General features: G+C 41.7%; 1 protein-coding gene across 11 annotated transcripts in view; it reads left to right on the plus strand.

The window, feature by feature from the left end:
• The window catches only part of LOC109899683 (collagen alpha-1(XIII) chain-like), a 109,192-nt gene that overhangs the window by 2,568 nt on the left and 85,833 nt on the right, over positions 1 to 20,791 (plus strand). For all 11 annotated transcript variants that reach the window (XM_031835797.1, XM_031835788.1, XM_031835794.1 and 8 more), the window contains exon 2: positions 4,144 to 4,213. In XM_031835797.1, coding sequence (XP_031691657.1) covers positions 4,144 to 4,213 — 70 coding nt within the window. The remainder of the gene's footprint in view (positions 1 to 4,143; positions 4,214 to 20,791) is intronic.

Raw genomic sequence — 20,791 nt, forward strand, 5'->3', positions numbered from 1 at the left:
CAGACACTTTAAATCTCACTGAATAAAGAAATCTGCTGGGAGGAGGAACATATGTAACGAAAGGACTTCAAACGATCAATATTAACCCAACTTGTACCATCACAGTTATTTCTTTAGTCTAGGAATGAATATAGTGGTGTCTTTACTAGCAGACTGACATGAGAGTGATACCAGGTATCATGATGTGGATGGATGGATGGTGAGGAGTCGAACTCAGTTATAGTCCATACATGGCAGCTGAGGCTCTCGCTCCTTTTTGGTTTAGGGGACAGAGAAAGGGAGGGTAAAGAGGGGGGTACATTCTCCGCCTCTCTGCCTCCCCACTTTAATGGTAACCCGACGCCAGAGTTTTTGATCTGGTTTTAACATTCTATTTTAAAAGGATGACAAAACATTTTACAGTCCCAAAGTCAGATTAATACTAAGACCCTCTGACTTTGCTGCCCAGGGGCCCTGCTACGGAGGCCCTATAGTGAGCGCTGTCCCCTTGTCCTGTCCTGTGGCTACATCTCTGTTACTGGACTGAGGGCCTTTGGGGCGTATTCTCCAAAATTCTGCTGTGAAACCTATACCCCACCTGACTCTCGCTGATTTCTCTAACAGACGTGCCACTAACACATGGGTATCATCAATCACATGGTCTTGAATCATTTAACACCAGGACATAAAATACATTGATCCCTTTGTTCTCATCAACAATCGACGTGTTATTTCCATGTGTCATTGAGAGATTCACCTCCACACTCTTGTTTGCCCTCTGTGAATTCTGATCCCCCCCCCCCTTCGGCCCCAATGGACACACCAAACACCCGCTGGCATTGATTGTTGTATCAGCTGTAAAGGAACTTGACCCTTGCCTTCTTTGCTTCCCGAGGGGCCCTAAATCAATACACATCTGCAAATCAAATCAAATTGTATTCGTCACATGCGCCGAATACAACAGGTGTAGTAGACCTTACAGTGAAATGCTTAATTACAAGCCCTTAACCAATAATGCAGTTAAGAAGAAAAAAAGTGTTAAGAAAGTGTTTACTAAATAAACTGAAGTAAACAATAAATAAATAAAAATAAATAAATAAGAAAATGGAAAAATAACAAATAATTAAAGAGCAACAATAAAATAACAGGATCTACACATCTTCTGAGGCTGTGGTTGTTTTGAAATGACTTGGTTTCCAAAATATTGAGATACAGTACAAGAGGAGAACTGTAAGGTGGTTCCATCATGCAAAAAATTCTTATCCGCTTGTGTTCTACAGACCTCTCAGCCCTGATCCTTCTTGAGAACTGAACCTCTCACTGCTAAATCACTGTGAGAGGTTGAGCTCTGGTCTTGGCCTCAGCCCTACCGTGCCTGGCTTTGACTCTACCAGATAACTCTACTCTGACAGAGCACAAAGGCGTCTCTGGCACTTCTAGAGTGTGTTGTTTTAATTTCCCTGATTTATTAGCAGATGTAGCATTTATCCCCACTAGTCCACTGGTGCTTTCTGCTCTCTTGAACGGCAGCATTAGGTAACATGCCAAGAGATGTGTGCTCAGCGATGGTCTGGCTGCCCAGAAAACCACATCTAGTGGGATGACAGACCAGCAGGGACCAGAGCGAGGAAACCGGGGCAAGTGAAACCCCAGAATCTGGACTGAAACACACACGAGCTTGAACAGGGAGAAATGTGCGCTAGGCCTCTGTCAAACCTGCGGAGACCACTTTGTGGTTAATTGTTGATGTTAAACAGGCCAGTTTTAAGGTGACATAATGATGTGTTCAGGGGAAGTCAGAGAATTTTCAAAGAATTAATGTCTTTCAAGACTTTTGATTTTGCTACATTGGATTTGACACCTGAGGTGTATTGTTGAAAGGTCAGCCTCTGGGTTTTATGAGTAGGCAGTGCTAGGCACCCCGCCTTTGTGCTGAAACTGAAGAGAAGAGTGTTTCAATCAGTGGAAGTGTCACATCTGCTCCCACTCTTCCCCCCTGTCACTCGAGGGTGCCAGGCTCCCCAGCATTGCGCACTCCTGCCACCATCATAAACACACACCTGCCTTCCCCCTGTCACACGCATCAGAGATTATTGGACTCACCTAGACTCAATCACCTCTGTCATTGCCTTCCCTATATATGTCTGGTTCCCCGTTCTGTTCCCTGCATCAGCATTAATTGTCGTTTGTCTTTGTTTAGCCGTGTGCTGACGCTGTTTCTGTTCTGTTACCTGTCTGTTCCTGATTAAATGTTGACTCCCCGTACCTGCTTCTCATCTCCGGCGTCGGTCCTTACAGGAAGACATTTTCTATTTCTACAGGAGTGGTTTAAACTGCGTAGAAATAGCAGCTCACAAGTCCTTTTTTACTGTACAGCTACTGTGATTTTTCAGAGCAGTACAGAGATACAGAGCAGGAAATATGTATTCGGCGAACAAAGCTTAGAGTACAAAAACATGAACCACAAACATTATCCAACAAATGTATGAGAGATTTCCTCAAAATCACAATTCGAATCGTGGGAAATAATTTAGGCCTCTGCAGCTTACATTTTCCTGAGAAGATTTCAACTTGCAGTAAATTAATAGAAAGTGTTGGAGGTTCTGGACAGAAACACGCGAAGGCAGTCGGCTCGAAGCGGCCACATCTGCTGGACGTTTTTAGAAAGTTCTTGGGACGTTGTGTCATGGTCCCCAGGAGGCTTTTGTCACGTGATAATCCCAGGTGTCCCGAGTAAAAATAAAGTAATAAAATGTAATGGGGGTTTTAAGGTAAGTGGTACGCTGTTCAGCTAAAATAGTGTAAAAGTCTTTAATCAATGACAGTATGATTACATTTGACATGATCAGTTAGCACTGACTTTTCAATATGACCCCACCTGGGATTTTAATTTAAAAACTCTGGATTTGGGTTACAAGGATATTTCTGCTGCACCACAAAGTCTGTAGAATGTCAGAATTCTCCTACACGTTCATTACCTATGATGCATCCACTGCACTTAGCAAAATAGTGCCATCTGCCCTGCTATTTAAGTTTTCAGTTAATCTGACTATTCCCTATATTGAGTTAATTTACTTATTTCAGTCATTTGAGTTTGGATTTTCAGTATAGTTGTCTAATGTTGGTGGAGCATATTATTCTGTTTTAATGTTACTGAATTACTCCTGAATTACTATGAAAAATATAATAGTTTTTCTTCTGTGTATTTTTAACAGAGCTGAGATTTACTTTGAACAGCAAAGTGTAGGAATAAGCCTACAGGTGAAATCAGTCATTGATACAGATATGGTGGTGTAGCAGGGTGTTTGTAATGCTGTCAACAAAGAGGTTGTGAGTTCAAATCCCAGGTGAGAACATGTCAAATGAGAAATACTGTTTAAACAAACATACACAATGTAATCATGTACAGTACCAGTCAAAAGTTTGGACACACCTACTCATTCAAGGTTTTTTCTTTATTTGACCATTTCTACATTGTAGAATTATAGTGAAGACAGCAAAACTAGGGGATAACACATGGAATCATGTAGTAACCAAAAAAGCTTTAAACAAATGTTTTATATTTGAGATTCTTCTTCTTTTTTTTCTTCTTCTTCTTCTTCTTCTTTCTCTTTTGAGGGGGAGAGCGTTTCTTTGCGACTATCAGGTGACGTCCCGGTACAGACTGGGAACTAGACAAAACTTCCAGGGGACCATGACACAACGTCCTGACGACTTTAGGCGACCATTTCGTTCTAACGACTCATTATTGTTTGGAGGGGCTATAACATATACATTCATTTTAAGTTGTTGAATTAAAAGTTGATACGAAGAATGGACTCACTTTTCCATGACCAGTTTGCTCCTTTCCCGAGTCTGTAGTGCAGTATCTTGGTTAGAGACCAGATAGGAACATTGAGCTAACGTACACAGTTCCTTTATTGTACCCGATGCTTAGAAGTACTGAACACTCATAACTATAACATGTCAACTCCAGCACCTGTTGGAGGCCTTTAAACAGCACACTGACATGCCTCTGATAGTAAGTACTATGAATTGTCTTGACTGCTATGCAGCGGGACAGTACTGGAAATTCTGTCTTGGTTCAGGTTGAAAAACAAACTATACTCTGAATTCCTCACCATCCACAGACTAATATTATCTTCGTTTTTTACCCACGTGCAGAAATTGGCGGCTCGACTTCCCAAAACACGAGAGACCAGAGAAGCGCCCCATAGCTGTGTCTGTCCACCAGGTAAGCCTCTGTCCCACCCACTTCTCACCTCTTACCCCACACCATCACTTTTGACTGATTCTAGCACACCCCTGCAGCTGTGCTCAGGTTTAATCAAGGGTTTTATCCACCGCGACTAATCTGTGCTCCTCAAATCCTGCTTTGGTTTCACCCCTCTGGGTGAGCTCAGTTTGCCCTGTTTAAATGGGTCACTACCCTGAGTACGTAAGCGTGGGAGGAGTGTAGAGTAGACAGTTGAGTACTGATAGTGAGATCCTCTCCTCAAGGCATTAGCTACCTGAGACTACCATAAAAGTAGCCAGGGTGCACATTTTTTTCTGCTTTCTTGTCAACTTCTTATGAAAATGTATTTGTATTTATTATGGATTCCCATTAGCTGCTGCCAAGGCAGCAGCTACTCTTCCTGGGGTCCGGCAAAATTAAGGCAGTTAAACAATTTTACAAACCTTACAATTACATTCCTTACAGAATTCACAACACACTAAGTGTGTGCCCTACGGCCCATACTCCACTACCACATATCTACAATGCAAAATCCATATGTACGTGTGTGTATATTGCGTATGTTATCATGTGTGTGTATGCATGTGTCTGTGCCTATGTTTGTGTTACTTCACAGTCCTGCTGTTCCATAAGGTGTATTTTTACCTGCTTATTTTTGGAATCTGATTCTGCTGCTTGCATCAATTACCTGGTGTGGAATAGAGTTCCATGTAGTCTTGGCTCTATGTAGTACTTTGCACCTCCCATAGTCTGTTCTGGACTTGGGGACTGTGAAGAGACCTCTGGTGGCATGTCTTGTGGGGTAGGCATGGGTGTCCAAGCTGTGTGCTAGTATTTTAAACAGACAGCTCGGTAACTTCAGCTTATCAACACCTCTTACAAAAACAAGTAATGAGAAAGTCAATCTCTCTTCCACTTTGAGCCATGACAGATTGACATGCATGTCATTAATGTTAGCTCTCTGTGTACTTTTAAGGGCCAGCCGTGCTGCCCTGTTCTGAGCCAACTGCAATGTTCCCAAGTTCCTCTTTGTGGCACCTGACCACACTACTGAACAGTAGTCCAGGTGCGACAAAACCAGGGCCCGTAGGACCTGCCTTGTTGATAGCGTTGTTAAGAAGGCAGAGCAGTGCTTTATTATGGACAGACTTCTCCCCATCTTAGCTACTGTTGTATCAATAGGTTTTGACCATGACATTTTACAATCCAGCATGCTCAATTTTCACATTATTCATTACGAGATGTAGTTGAGGTTTAGGGTTTAATGAATGATTTGTCCCAAATACAATGCTTTTAGTTTTGGAAATATTTAGGACTAACTTATTCCTTGCTACCCATTCCGAAACTAACTGCAGCTCTTTGTTAAGTGTTGCAGTCATTTCAGTCGCTGTAGTAGCTGACCTGTATAGTGTTGAGTCATCCGCATACAAAGACACACTGGCCTTACTCAAAGCCAGTGGCATGTTGTTAGTAAAGATTGAAAAAAGGGGCCTAAACAGCTACCCTGGGGAATTCCGGCTTCTACCTGGATTATGTTTGAGAGGCTTCCATTAAAGAACACCCTGTGTGTTCCGTTAGACAAGTAACTTTTTATCCACATTATAGCAGAAGGTGTAAAGCCATAACACATACGTTTTTCCAGCAGAAGAATATGATCGATAATGTCTAAAGCTTCACTGAAGTCTAACAAGATAGCCCCCACAATCATTTTATCATCAATTTCTCTCAGCCAATAATCAGTCATTTGTGTAAGTTCCGTTCTTGTTGAGTGTCCTTCCCCATAAGCATGCTGAAAGTCTGTTGTTCATTTGTTTACTGTGAAATAGCATTGTATCTGGTCAAACACAATTTTTTACAGAAGTTTACTCAGGGTTGATAACAGGTTGGTTGGTCGGGTATTTGTGCCAGTAAAGGGGGCTTTACTATTCTTGGGTAGCGGAATGACTTTAGCTTACCTCCAGGCCTAAGGGCACACACTTTCTAGTAGGCTTAAATTGAAGATGTGGCAGTATCGTCTGCTATTATCCTCAGTAATTTTCCATTCAGATTGTCAGACCCCGGTGGCTTGTCATTGTTGATAGATAACAATCATTTTTTCACCTCTTCCACACTGACTTTACGGAATTCTTGTCTTTCATAATTTGGTCAGATACAGTATACTTGGATGTGTAGTGTCAGCGTTTGTTGCTGGCATGTCATCTCTAAGTTTGTTTATCTTGCCAATGAAAAAGTAATGAAAGAAGTTGGCAATATCAGTGGGTTTTGTGATAAATGAGCAATCTGATTCAATGAATGATGGAGCCGAGTTGTATTTTTTCCCCAAAAATTGAATTTAAAGGTGTTTATCTTTGTTTCATAGTATAATTTATTTTTATTTAGCTTAGGCAAATGATTCCTTAATTTGCACTACGTTTGCCAATCAGTTGGGCTGCCAGACTTATTTGCCATACCTTTTGTCTCATCCCTCTCAACCATGCAATTTTTCAATTCCTCATCAATCCAAGGGGATTTTACAGTTTTTAATGGGTGCATGCTTATTAGTAACTGGAATAAGGAATTTCATAAATCTGTCAAGTGCAGCATCTGGTTGCTCCTCATTACGCACCACAGACCAGCAAATATTCTTTACAACATATGAATCACTACAAAACTTCTTGTATGACCTCTTATACACTAAGAGCATTTAGAACTTTGGTTTTCCTAGATATGGCTATTATATTGTGATCACTACATCCTATGGATTTGGATACTGCTTTAAATCAAATTTATGCAGCATTAGTAAAGGTGTGATCAGTACTTGTTGATGATTTCATTCCTGTGCTGTTTGTAAATACCCTGGTAGGTTGACTGACAACCTGAACCAGGTTTCAGCCACTGGTTATAATTAGATTTTTTTTTTTTGAGAGCCCGTGAATATTGACATCGACCCATGAAATATACTTCTCTGTTGATATCACATACATTATCAAGCATTTCACACATATTTTTCAGATACTGTTAGCACTTGGTGGTCTATAGCAGCTTCCCACAAGAATGGACTTTAGGTGAGGCAGATGAACCTGTAGCCATACTACTTCAACAGTATTTAACATTAGATTGTCTCTAATCTTAACAGGAATGTGGTTCTTTATATAGACCGCAACACCGCCCCCGTTGGCATTTCTGTCTTTTCGGTTATAACCATCTATTGCTACCAGTGTATTATCTAAGTGAGTTTCAGAGATAGTCAGAATATGAATGTCATCTGTTACAAGCAAGCTATTGACTTCATGGACCTTTTTTTTTCAGGCTGCATATGTTAATATGGTCTATTTTTAGCACTTTTCTTGGTTCAAATCAAATCAAATCAAATTTATTTATATAGCCCTTCGTACATCAGCTGATATCTCAAAGTGCTGTACAGAAACCCAGCCTAAAACCCCAAACAGCAAGCAATGCAGGTGGAGAAGCACGTGGTGCAGGTGGAGGTTGCTTGATTGGTTTTAATGGTTTACTGGGAAGCTTATCAGAAGATGACCTGATAGTGCAGGGTGAGCTGCACGAAGTGATCTTCCTACTCGGGCACGCCGCCTCAGTGCTAACAGTGTAACTCTGGTTTATAGACTAATGATTACTGAGTACAATAGCTGTAAGATTAACAAAAGTATTCAGGATATTAGGGGGACATAAATTAAGTTACTTACATTGTGTCTGCCAATGCCCCTAGGATAATGTACATTTAATGCAGCATTATGATGACTCATTCTCACAATGGTAGGGATTAGCTGAGCTGGTCTTGGGCCATTGATAAGTCATTGTTTCAACGCAGCCTTGAAATGCCAAGATGAAATCAATTTTCAGATGTTTCCGAGCTAGCTCTCCTGATGTCGTTTGACCCCCACATGGACTACGACAGTGTCAGCTCCCGGCATCTGTGGTAGAACAGTCGAAAGCAGCCTTGTGATGTCCCGTACTCGTGCTACTGGGTAGCACAGGGTTTTTGCCTTGGGGACCGAGATGTTTCTCACCATAGAGCTGCCTATGATGACAGCTGGCGATGTTGAATGGGCCGGTCTTTGGCTTGACAATGACAATGAAGTAGTCAAACGCACAAACAGATCTGGAACCAGGGTACCATATATGGATCTTTAAAGGCCCAGTGCATTTAAAGTTCTGTTTTACCTTTGTATCATATTGTGCAACAGCTGATGAGGCTAACACTGTAAACGTGTGAAAAAAAAGTAAGCAGTGTTACATCTTGATAGTTGCTGGTTGAAAATACAATCGAAAGACCTTCTAATCAGCGTGTTTCCATGGGCCGAAATTTCGACTTTCCTGGTGACATCACCAGTTAAGGTCACTTTATTGGTGAAGTCCAACTGAAATTTGACTTCTATTTTTAACTCCTCCAAAAGACACACATACATAGGTTTTGGAGAGGTGCAGGGGGCTGCCACACTGGGAGATGTTATTGTGGGGGGTTAAGTGCCTTGCTCAAGGGAACAACGGCAGGCAATGGCCTCTAGGATTTGATACCAGCAACCCTCCGGTTGCCAACTCACTTCCCGCCACTTCCCGAATTGTCAAATCTCCGGTTGCTGGCTCGCCTCTGTCCAACCTCTCAACTACAGTACCTGCCGCTTCTCTTGAATATTGGTTAATAGACTAATAACAAAGAGAGTTCCAAACCTCTCTGCCAATGAAAGCAAGTTTTCAGTTTCTCCTCTCCACTCAGACCACTCCCAGACAGTCCTAGCAAAATTATTGCTTGAGAAATAGTGTTTTGATAAAAAGCTATTTTTGTCCAGAAATGATTTGATATTGATATAAAAATGGCTGCATTGGACCTTTAAAGTTCTCTAAAAGCATAATACTGCAGTGAGGCTTTTTGTATAATGGCGTTGCTATAGCAACTTTTCATTCAACGATTTTCTTTAAAAATGTGATATTGAATTGAATTACTTTATTTTTTCCAGAAGGATGACAAGTTGGATAAGATAAAGAGAACAAGAGTAAACACATGAACAGCAACATTCACACATGACAGATGCAAATGCTTACAAGGTATAAACAAGATAATTTCATTACAGAGACGTGCTATATGAGATAAACATATATATATATATATATATATATAATAATGTATATATATAAATATGTATATGTATATATATATAATTGATTGCGGTCATTCACTGTACTTTGGTTGTCAATGGGAACAGTGTGCAACACCCATGCCATAAACGGATAATGAGAGAAGGACTTTAAATTAGGTTGCTCTCAGTTGCTTTGTAACACCCTGTGAATGTAATGACACTTTCGTGATTCACTGGGGATTGATGTTGGGTACTGATGACTTGTTTGTATGGGCTTCTATTGTTGAAATTGTGTAACCGGCAGCCATTAACGATACAAAGCAAACTAAACAAACACTAAAGATGTCACGGCAAGGTTGGAGGGGGAAAAAACAAACATGATCAAAGCCATTAAGGGAAGATTGTATTGATGCAGTAGCTGTGGCACTGCCGCACAATGCAGGATTCCTTGTCTGGGTTTTAGGAGGGGCGACAGATGCAAGGATCCAACAGGTTTCACTGGTATATACTATCTGTACACCTGATCCTGTACATGCCAAATATTGCCCTCCTTTTGCACTTGTGCCCTCAGGCTAGCTTCATAATGACGACAGGTGTTGGTGTATTTCGGGCTCAGTTGGAGGTGGTCGGCAGCGCAGGCGTTTTGTATCACATTGGGTAATGGTGCAAGCTGGTGTGACGAGGTACCATCATCAAGGCATTCCTAGGCAGGGACAACAGGGCACGACAGCCCACTGATAACTAGCCACATCCGCTACACAACTAACCATGTCGTTAAAGTATGAGTGGACTGAAATGAACAGCAATGACCTGGCAACAAATCGCGTCTGTCTTTGTTCTATTAGAAAAAGTATGAGAGAGAGCACAGAGAGCTTGTACCTATGGAGCAAGTATATTAGATTAGTACCACATATTCTGGGACATACATTATCTTAGGCTGTCGGGCAAGCATGAAGCATTGTGTCTGACAATGAAAACTTGTGTCTGAAAGGTTGTCAGTCATTAAGTAATTAGGTAGTGAAGAGTGTATCTGTGTGTTTGTGTTTGTGCGCGTGTGTGTGCCTGCGTGCGAGTGGGCCTAAGCAGGAACAGGCCTGTGAGAACCAGTGGAGGTGAGAGCGTACACACATTAGTGCTAATTTGTGTTGTCTGAAGGATGTCAGGGTCTTAACTGACCGGTAAGTGTCTTTGGAGGTCCCGTAAAAACCAGTTAAGGTGGACCCGCTATCAGAGCTTCTGAGAGGAACCTTTTCTTTTCAGGTATGAGAGCCTTCTATCTGGAGACTGTTTTGGTCGTTCCTGGTCACACACCTCAGAAACAGGCTCTTAAATGTACATCTGAGGCCTTGTTTCATATTTTTTTTGGGGGGGGGGGCGTTTTTAGGGATGTTTTCAAAATATTTCAGGCTAACCATTCCTGAATATACTTAATGAAACAATTTGCATTTGGTTTTTGGCTGTCAGGGTATGAATACGACAGTTCCAAATGCCATCTCACCGAAGCATGAAGAATGCCATCTTAGCCTGAGGATCTCAAGTTTTCCTTAGGGCAGGATCCATACTGTTCATCAATTGTTCTGTTCAACAACTGTCCCCCCAACATGCATCTCTCTATAAATGGCCCCTTAACAATGACAGAGGTCCCGGTTCGGTTCAGCATGGCAGGCTGCCCTCAGGACAATGATGTAGTGCATTGTCGGATATGTGTATGTATATATGGCTATACAGTGCTCCCAGTGTCTACCTGGCCTCAATCAAGGTGGAACACAGTGTTCGCATGGCTCCGATTCATTTGTTTATTTTCAGTTCCCGGCGATGACGAGGTATAGTAAGCCCTCCCCTGGTCCTCAAGAGTCCCTGTACAGACACAGGAACCTAGGCACCTATTGTTCAATTAAACAGAGGAGGCTTTAGATGTTGTTGAAAGGCTGGTTTAAGTCATGGTTGCTGTGATGCCTTTAGAGGAAAGCTTTAGTCCTGAAGAGCTTTTCAATTGTCCCTCAAAAAAATCAACAGATGTACTATTTGATTGATTTTGTGACCTCGTCAGCTTTGCTTGACTGAAATGAACTACGGTTGAAATATTGTAAGACTGCATAGTGTGGTGTTGAGTGGATGTTTTTAACCAGGGTCAGTGTGTGTATTTCACTTGAAGGACATTAGGTATTATTCTGAGCTTGACATGTTTCATGAGAAGCTGTGAAAATGTACCTCTCTCTAGGACATGTTAAACGGAGCTGGGTAGTTAGCTAGCGAGCTTTACACATTTCAGTTTTCCTTTACACTGTGTCATGATTCTAGATTTTTATAACAATTTGTAACACAACTCCCTCAATGTCGTTCTAACACGGATGACTCTCTAATGTTGTCTCATACCAAGTTGCCGGATATAAAAAGTCAGACATGGTCGTTGGTTGAGTTGTGCCCGTGAACCGTCTGGGTATGCAGAGATGTGTACTGTACATCCCTGAGTTTGTAATAAGCATCACATGCTGCCATAGCTAAACATGGCGAGGGGGTGAGTAAGACCCTCTATGTGTCACCATTCAATTACCTCATGTTAATGGTCACATGTTGACCAATGCCAAATACAACGACAGTTGTATTCTTAGCAGCATGGATTATAGTATTTCACAAAGCCTTGGGCTCGAGGACTGTTGTTTTGGTTGGCTGGAAATCAGACATGTTTAATGGCTTGGATGTTTGTGGTTTTTATCGAGAGGTAAATCAGTTTTGAGAGATGTGTTCTTCAAAGTCAGAGAGGGCTATTGCAAGAAACGACATACCATCCTTTTCAGTTAATATTAATTATTGCCCATTTATGTTAATAAAAAGAGAGTTTGGAATTGGGATCCTTTGCTCCGGACAAGAGCATTTCCGGGCATAGAGCCGACATGGAAATTAATAAAAATTTAGGAAAAAAAATGAAAGTTCCAAAAGCAAAACTTTCCCCTTATAAAATTCCACTAAATGTAATCTTTAAACTCAATGAATGCAACCCCCCCACAAAAAATGCCAACTATAAAAATAAAGTTTCCCTGCTGGACAAGGATTGTCCCGACTTTCAAAAGTCCCTGAAATCGGATTTTTTTTATATAAAAATAAACCATTCTCAAAGGTAGGTAAATGTCTAGGTAATTCAAGGAGAGATCCTCATAAACATGATTATACTATGAGATGATCTTGGTAACAATGAGAGGGACATCGGGAAGAAACTATAATTAACAGTGTTTACATTGATATCTATGCCATCAGAGGAGGCACGGATGGAGAAATTGTGGCTTTGTGCATATTTGTAGCAAATGAATGACATTCATATAAAGGCCTATTCATATTTTGCACCAAATTAATACAAGTAACTAATAATCTGTCAAAGTGTAGGAAAATGTATGTGACAGGGAGTTTGATCCAGGCCCATGTTGCCAGAGTTCGACTCCAGAGTTGACTTCAATTAACACATTATTGGCTGACAAGCTAAGTGGCACTTTCTTGGATCTAACGTCAGGGAAAAGAGAAAAGAGAGAGAGCGAGCCCACCGCCCTCTTGTCAATTGCATTTCCGCTTCACCAAAGAAGATAACTCCCTGGATTTAGCTGCTTTGTGGCTTGATATCACAGTAGTGACCAACATTGAGCTAGGAGGGAGGGGAAGAGTGAATGGGAGGCTAAAGGGGGATGGGGGGGGGGGTCTATCTTTGGAAGAGTATGTCACTGGCACTGTTTGGACAACTTCCTGGGGACAGTTAGGCCAGAGTGGATCTATCCTCTCCACATTACTTTGGAAAAAAGCAGGGCGCGAGCTCACATCTCATCCATCTGGGAGGATTAATCCCGGGGAATGGGGGATAGCAGGTAGGGGGCAGGGGATAAAGGCCTTTAATACCTTCTGCCCGATAGGGAGGAAGTGGGCTTTGGCAGTTTACCTGGCAGGGGTCCGAGGGGAAGCCATATCCAGAGACAGAGGAGAGTGTAATCAGAACCCCCTGCCACAGAGCTGGCAGCCTTGCATGGTTGGCAAAGCAGATCCCTACTCTACCCCCTCTCTGCCCACGCTACCCACAGAATACTGGGCAATGAAGGAGCCAGCCAGGCAGGCAGGCGCTGCCACCCACAGGCCCTCACACAGCCACCATCTGGCCTGAGGCTGAGCATGTGGACAGGCACACAGCACTGCATGACACAGGCAGAACTCTGTCCAACAACACTTGTTCTCCATACGCACAATAGCATAATGCATAATTGCAATTCTTTATTTCCCTTCGAATAATATTATTTTGTTTTACAATATTTAGAGATTGTGTATTTGAATGAATGCACAGAAAGAAAGTACAGTTTTAAATACAGATTTTAAATGCACATCTTGTGTATCAAAATGTGTCAGTGTTATGAAGACAATCCATTCCCTACATTAGCAGTGAAAGAGTTCATCCGTACTTGTCCATCAATCTAAATTGGACCTGGTTCGAGGAGACGGACCGCTTGAGGAGACTACGCTATGTGCAAACATTATGACTTTTTTATTGCCCATGGTACAAACACTTGTCAGAGTGGCTCCAGTGCCGGTTTCCCTTTGAGGATTGTGGCGCTCATTGGCCAACTGGCACGCTGGGCACTCAGAGCATAACCATAGCCTGCTTGCTGACAGATCGATGCATCACCTAGCATCGGATCAAAAGAGAGCTGGGATGTTTGTGCGTGTGTGTGTATGTGAGAGGGAGAGAGGGAGACAGAAAGCAAGCAAGAGAAAGTAGGAGAGAGAGGAGAGACAGGGAGTGAGCACACACACATACAGCAGCTAAATTAACCCAGTGCAGTAAAGCCAGTTAATCCAGAGCCTATTTTTTAAAATAAATACTCTCCCTGCAGATGATAATGTAGTTCAACAAGATCCCTGTTGCCCTTGTAAACTGGGGTGGGGGTGAAGAGGTTGTGGGGCTGGTTATTTAAGGAGTCCCCAAGTTCACCTTGACATCTCTGCTGACAGGAAGAGGGGCTGGCGGATCCCCTTTCTTCGCCCATGATTAGTTTTCAGCGCAGCTGCCAGTGTGTGGCCATGCTTCGAGAGGGCTGTTGCCTGCTGCAGACAGAGAAAGAGAGAGAGCGAGAACTAGGGAGTGATCTTATGGGCACAGAAAGAAAGAGAGGAAGAAGAGAGGTGATGACTTAATAAGGCAGATGAGGTAGAGCACAGTAAAGCTAGCTGGCCATCTGGTTTCTAACAGTCTGGTCCTGACCAAAGAGCAGCTTTGCTGCCACCTGATTCCCCTCCCACTGGTCCAGCTACAACATAATTCACATCCTAAACCTGTTAACATCTTGTTTGTAGAACATTCACAGCTAACTATTCACTTCCACATTTTTTTTTTAAAGAACAAGAATTGGCATTATGGGCATTTCCTTCCTGTTGTTACCATTTTTGAATTTGAGAAAGAGAGTATATAGAGAGTATGTTCTCTGCAATGTGTATACTGGATGTAATATCGAATGTTTTTGTTCTGATATACAGTGCCTTCAGAAACTTTTCACACCCCTTGACTTTAAGGTCCATCAATCGACTAGTCAATTCCAGTGAACAGATTCAACCACAAAGACCAGGGAGGTTTTTCAATGCCTTGCAAAGAAGCGCACCGATTGGTAGAAGATGCTGAATATCCCTTTGAGCATGGTGAAGGTAATAATTATGCTTTGGATGGTGTATCAATACACCCAGCCACTAGAAAGATACAGGCATCTTTCCTAACTCAGTTGCTGGAGAGGAAGGAAACTACTCAGGGATTTCAGCATGAGGCCAATGGTGAGTTTAAAATAGTTAGAGTTTAATTGTTGTGATAGGAGAAAACTGTAGATGGATCAACAACATTGTAGTTACTCCACAATACTAACCTAAATGACAGAGTGAAAAGAAGGAAGCCTGAACAGAAAAAACAAAACATATTCCAAAACCTGCATCCTGTTGCAGAAAGGCTCTTAAGTATATACTGAAATATTTTTGGATAAGGAATTGACTTTTGTCCTGAATACAAAGGGTTATGTGTGGGACAAATCCAACAACACGTCACTGAGTACCACTCTTCATATTTTCAAGCATGGTGGTGGCTTCATCATTATATGAGTATGCTTGCTATCGGCAAGGAGGTTTTTTTTCAAAAAAAGAAACGGAATACAGCTAACCACATGCAAAATCCTAGTGGTCTACTTTCCGTCAGATACTGGGAGACAAATTCACTCTAGCAGGACAATAACATAAAACACAAGGCCAAATCTACACTGGAGTTGCTTACCAAAACAACATTGAATGTTCCTGAGTGTCCTAGTTAAAGTTTTTACTTAAATTTGTTTGAAAATCTATGGCAAGACTTGAAAATGGCTGGGAAAATATTGTACAACCCAGGTATGCAAAGCTCTAAAAGACTTACCCCCCAAAAGACTCACAGCTGTAATCGCTCCCAAAAGACTCACAGCTGTAATCGCTGCCAAAGGTGTTTCTAATATGAGGGGGGGGGGGGGGGGGGGGGGTAGAACAACAATTACATTGATTTTAATCTCACTTTGTAACACAACAAACTGTGGAAAGATTCAAGGGGTGTGAATACTTTTTTTTGGAGGGAACTGTAAATACCAGTGAATCAGACACATACTGAATTAGTACTTGAGCTATGTACATATAGATATATACATATTACAGTATGTATCCAGGTTCACATTGTGTTTTCAGTCAGGCATGTTGCGTGAATTGGCTTTAGGAAATGCATGGTCATTCAGCTCGAGTTGGCCTCCAGTGAGCACTAATTTGTGCTTTTACAAATACAAGCATGATAGTGAATACATAGAGGTGAAATGAGATGTAATTCAAACTGGCCTCCAGGTTCCACCTATGGGCCACCAGAACAATTATAGTTAGCCTGCTTTGGATGGAATGCAGTGGAGTCTGTCTGACTGTCTTGGCATGGAGAAGTTTAATCATCGGTAGAAAACACAATACAGTACAATGCCATCCTGCTGCGGTGACCTTAGAGGATTAAGGAATTGTTTACATGAATGTATCTCTATGTTTTCTTGGAACATGCCAAGGGCTCTATACTGTAGATGTACAATTGAAGTCGGGAAGTTTACATACACTTTGTTTTTCAACCACTCCACAAATTTATTGTTAAACAAACTATAGTTTTGGCAAGTCGGTTAGGACATATTCTTTGTGCATGACACAAGTCATTTTTAAAACAATTGTTTACAGACAGATTATTTCACTGTATCACAAATCCAGTGGGTCAGAAGTTCACATACACTAAGTTGACTGTGCCTTTAAACAGCTTGGAAAATTCCAGAAAATGATGTCATGGCTTTAGAAGCTTCGGATAGGCTAATTGACATAATTTGAGTCAATTGGAGTAGTACCTGTGGATGTATTTCAAGGCCGACCTTCAAACTCAGTGCCTCTTTGCTTGACATCATGAGAAAATCAAAAGAAATCAGCCAAGACCTCAGAAAGAAAATTGTATATCAACTACCTGTATATCAACATAACCTGAAAGGCCGCTCTGCAAGGAAGAAGCCACCGCTCCAAAACCGCCATAAAAAAAGCCAGACTACGGTTTGCAACTGCACATGGGTTAAAGATCCTTATTTTTGGAGAAATGTCCTCTGGTCTGATGAAACAAAAATATAACTGTTTGGCCATAATGACCATCATTATGTTTGGAGGAAAAAGGGGAGGCTTGCAAGCCGAAGAACACCATCCCAACCGTGAAGCACGGGGTTGGCAGCATAATGTTGTGTGGGTGCTTTGCTACAGGAGGGACTGGTGCACGTCACAAAATAGATGGAATCATGAAGAAGGAATATTATGTGGATATATTGAAGCAACATCATTCAGGAAGTTGAAGCTTGGTCGCAAATGGTTCTTCCAAAGGGACAATGACCCCAAGCATACTTCCAAAGTTGTGCAAAATGGCTTAAGTACAACAAAGTCAAGGTATTGGAGTGGCCATCACAAAGCCCTGACCTCAATCCTATAGAAAATGTGTGGGCAGAACTGAAAAAGCATGTGTGCGAGCAATGAGACAAAATTCACCCACTTATTGTGGGAAGCTTGTGGAAGGCTACAAGAAAGGTATGACCCAAGTTAAACAATTTAAAGGCAGTGCTACCAAATGCTAATTGAGTGTATGTTAACTTCTCACCCACTGGGAATGTGATGAAAGAAATAAAAGCTGAAATTAATCATTCTCTCTACTATTATTCTGACATTTCACATTCTAAAAATAAGGTAGTGATCCTAACTGACCTAAGACAGGCAATTTTCACTCGGATTAAATGTCAGGAATTGTGAAAAACTGAGTTTAAATGTATTTGGCTAAGGTGTATGTAATCTTCAGACTTCAACTGTAAATGAGCTTGATAGCCAACTCTGGTGCAGTGTGCATATTTTGCATGACAAAGAAAATGAGGTGCCATTAGAAATGCAAAAACAGGTAGGGTGCCTAGCAGTAAAAAACAACGGTAATGTTTGTGGGGAATTATGCCAAAATAAATTGCTCCTTTCCCAGTATCAATTATCCTTGACAATACGTTTTTCAAACTCCTGAGTCTTGCATTCTCAGAGGATTCACTGGAATACCAGGGCTATTTTCCAGTGTTCTGGAGAACATTACAGAAGTTTGGCCTATGAACATTCATGCACTTATGTATGTGACAATCTAAAAACGTAAAACTTAGCAAGAGCAAAGAATGGATCATTTTCTTTGGATGGAGACCAACAAATACAAACATCTATGCTACAATTTCAAATTCACATGTGGGGTTTGGAGAGGGTTGAGTAGTTCTGCAGATGGCTCAGAAAATGGGAGAAACTCCTACCAATTCAATACAATGGGACCCCAGTCTAAACAGAGGGGAGATATCAGATAGAAACGCTGCAAGATTTTTTCCATTGATTGTGAAGCAGAGATCTCAGTCATGTTGGAATGCCAGTATCGCAAAATAGCTGGCACTGGTTTGAGCTGAACCCACTGGGCACAAACAGGTCGAATCAACAATGTTTCAACGTAATTTGTCTACTTATTGTGATGTGGAATCTACGTTGAAAATAAATTGGATTTTAACTAAGTCATCAACTGTTGTTTTGAGGGTGAAATTTCAACCACAGGAAAAAAAAATCATGGTAACCAAATTTCAACATAGACAAATAAAATACACAACATTAACAAAAGTATGTGGACACCAGCTTGTCAAACATCTCATTCCAAAATGGGCATTAATATGGAGTTGGTCCCCTCTTTGCTGCTATAACAGCCTCCAATCTTCTAGGAAAGCTTTCCACTAGATGTTGGAACATTGCTGTGGGGACTTGCTTCCATTCAGCCACAAGAGCATCATTGAGGTTGGGCACTGATGTTGGCCTGGCTCGCAGTCGGCTTCCAATTCATCCCAAAGGTGTTTGATGGGGTCTGTGCTGGCCAGTCAAGTTCTTCCACACTGATCTCGACAAGCCATTTCTGTATGGACCTCACTTTGTGCACTTCACGCTGAAAAAGGAAAGGGCCCAAACTGTTGCCACAAAGTTGTAAGCACAGAATCATCTTGAATCTCATTGTACACGTGTATTTGGGGAGTTTCTCCCATTCTTCTCTGCAGATCCTCTCAAGCTCTTTCAGGTTGGAAGGGTAGCTTTGCTGCACAGCTATTTTCAGGTCTCTTCAGACATGTTCAAGTCTGGGCTCTGGCTGGGCCACTCAAGGCCATTCAGGGACTTGTACCGAAGCCACTCCTGTGTTGTGTTGTCGTGTCTGTGTGCTTAGGATCGTTGTCCTGTTGGAAGGTGAACCTTTGCCCCAGTCTGAGGTCCTGAGCACTCTGGAGCAGGTTCTCATCAAGGATCTCTCTGTTCTTTGCACCGTTCATCTTTAACTCGATCCTGACTAGTCTCCCAGTCACTGCCAATTAAAAACATTCACACAGCATGATGCTGCCACCACCATGCCTCATTGTAGGAATGGTGCCAGATTTCCCCCCAGACGTGACGCTTAGCATTCAGGCCAAAGAGTTCAATCTTGGTTTGATCAGGCCAGAGAATCTTGTTTCTCATAGTCTGAGAGTCCTTTAGCTGCCTTTTGTAAAACTCCAAGCATGCTGTCATGTTCCTTTTACTGAGGAGTGGCTTGTGTCTGGCCACTCTAGCATAAAGGACTGATTGGTGGAGTGCTGCAGAGATGGTTGTCCTTCTCCGATCTCCACAGAGGAACTCTAGATCTCTGTCAGAGTGACCAACGGACCAACGGGTCCCTGACCAAAGCCATTCTCCCCCAATTGCTCAGTTTGGCCAGGCAGCTAGCTCTAGTAAGAGTCTTGGTCATTCCAAATTTCTTCCATTTAAGAATGATGAAGGCCACTATGTTTTTGGGAACCTTCAATGTTGCAGGTATGTGTTGCTACCCTTCCCCAGATCTGTGACTCGACACAATCCTGTCTCAGAGCTCTACGGACAATTCCTTCAACCTCATGACTTGGTTTTTGCTCTGACATGCACTGTCAACTGTGGGACCTTATGTAGACAGGTGTGTGCCTTTCCAAATCACGTGCAATCAATTGAATTTACCACAGGTGGACTCCAATTAAGCTGTTGAAACGTCTGAAGGATGATCAATGGGAACAGGATGCACCTGAATTAAAAGTTTTTTGTCTCACAGCAAAGGGTCTGAATACTTATGTAAATAAGGTATTTCTGTTTTTGTTTTTTATAAATGTGCAAACATTTCTAAAAACCTTTTTTAATTTTTGGTTATGGGATATTGTGTGTAGATTGCTTAGGATATTTCATAATAATAATAATAATAATACTTTTAGAATAAGGCTGTAATGTAACAAAATGTGGAAAAAGTCAAGGGGTCTGAATACTTTCCAAAGGCACTGTATACAAATAACTATTAATAGAAAACAGGTCAAACGAAACAGTTTGCTGTTTTTCAAGTTTCAGTTTGAAGTGATTGTGTTCGTTGTGTTGTTGGCCATCTCCTCTGAACAACAGTATCCTGACGACAGAGCACATTTTCTATGCCAGGCGAAATCGTGCATCATTTGCTCATTGTTATGGATGTATCCCAATAAATGTCTCTAGAAAATAGCTTAAACAAACACAAATGCAGCTTCTTCACTGTTATTCTGGCTGCACTTTTTGATGTGACTGTAATTTAGCCGTAGTTGGCTAGCTAGCAAGCAAGGGCCAAGAACTTGGCCAGCCAGAATGGCAATGGAACATTTAGAATGAATGACTAGGTCTCGTCCATAGATACAGAACAAAAAGACTGAACGACTGGGTCGCGTCTCTGGCAACCGAACCGATAGAACAAACAACTGACTGGCTTGGGTAGCAACCCTAGATTTGTGTTGGGACTATATCTTGTGGAAGGATGAAATAGTGTGAATAAATTAATCAAAATATTGTTTTTAATGAAAATATGTCAATCATTATTTGAACATGTTGGTAACCCGTTGTATAAAAGTGA

Source organism: Oncorhynchus kisutch, linkage group LG11 (assembly GCF_002021735.2).
Source record: "Oncorhynchus kisutch isolate 150728-3 linkage group LG11, Okis_V2, whole genome shotgun sequence".
NCBI lineage: Eukaryota > Metazoa > Chordata > Actinopteri > Salmoniformes > Salmonidae > Oncorhynchus > Oncorhynchus kisutch.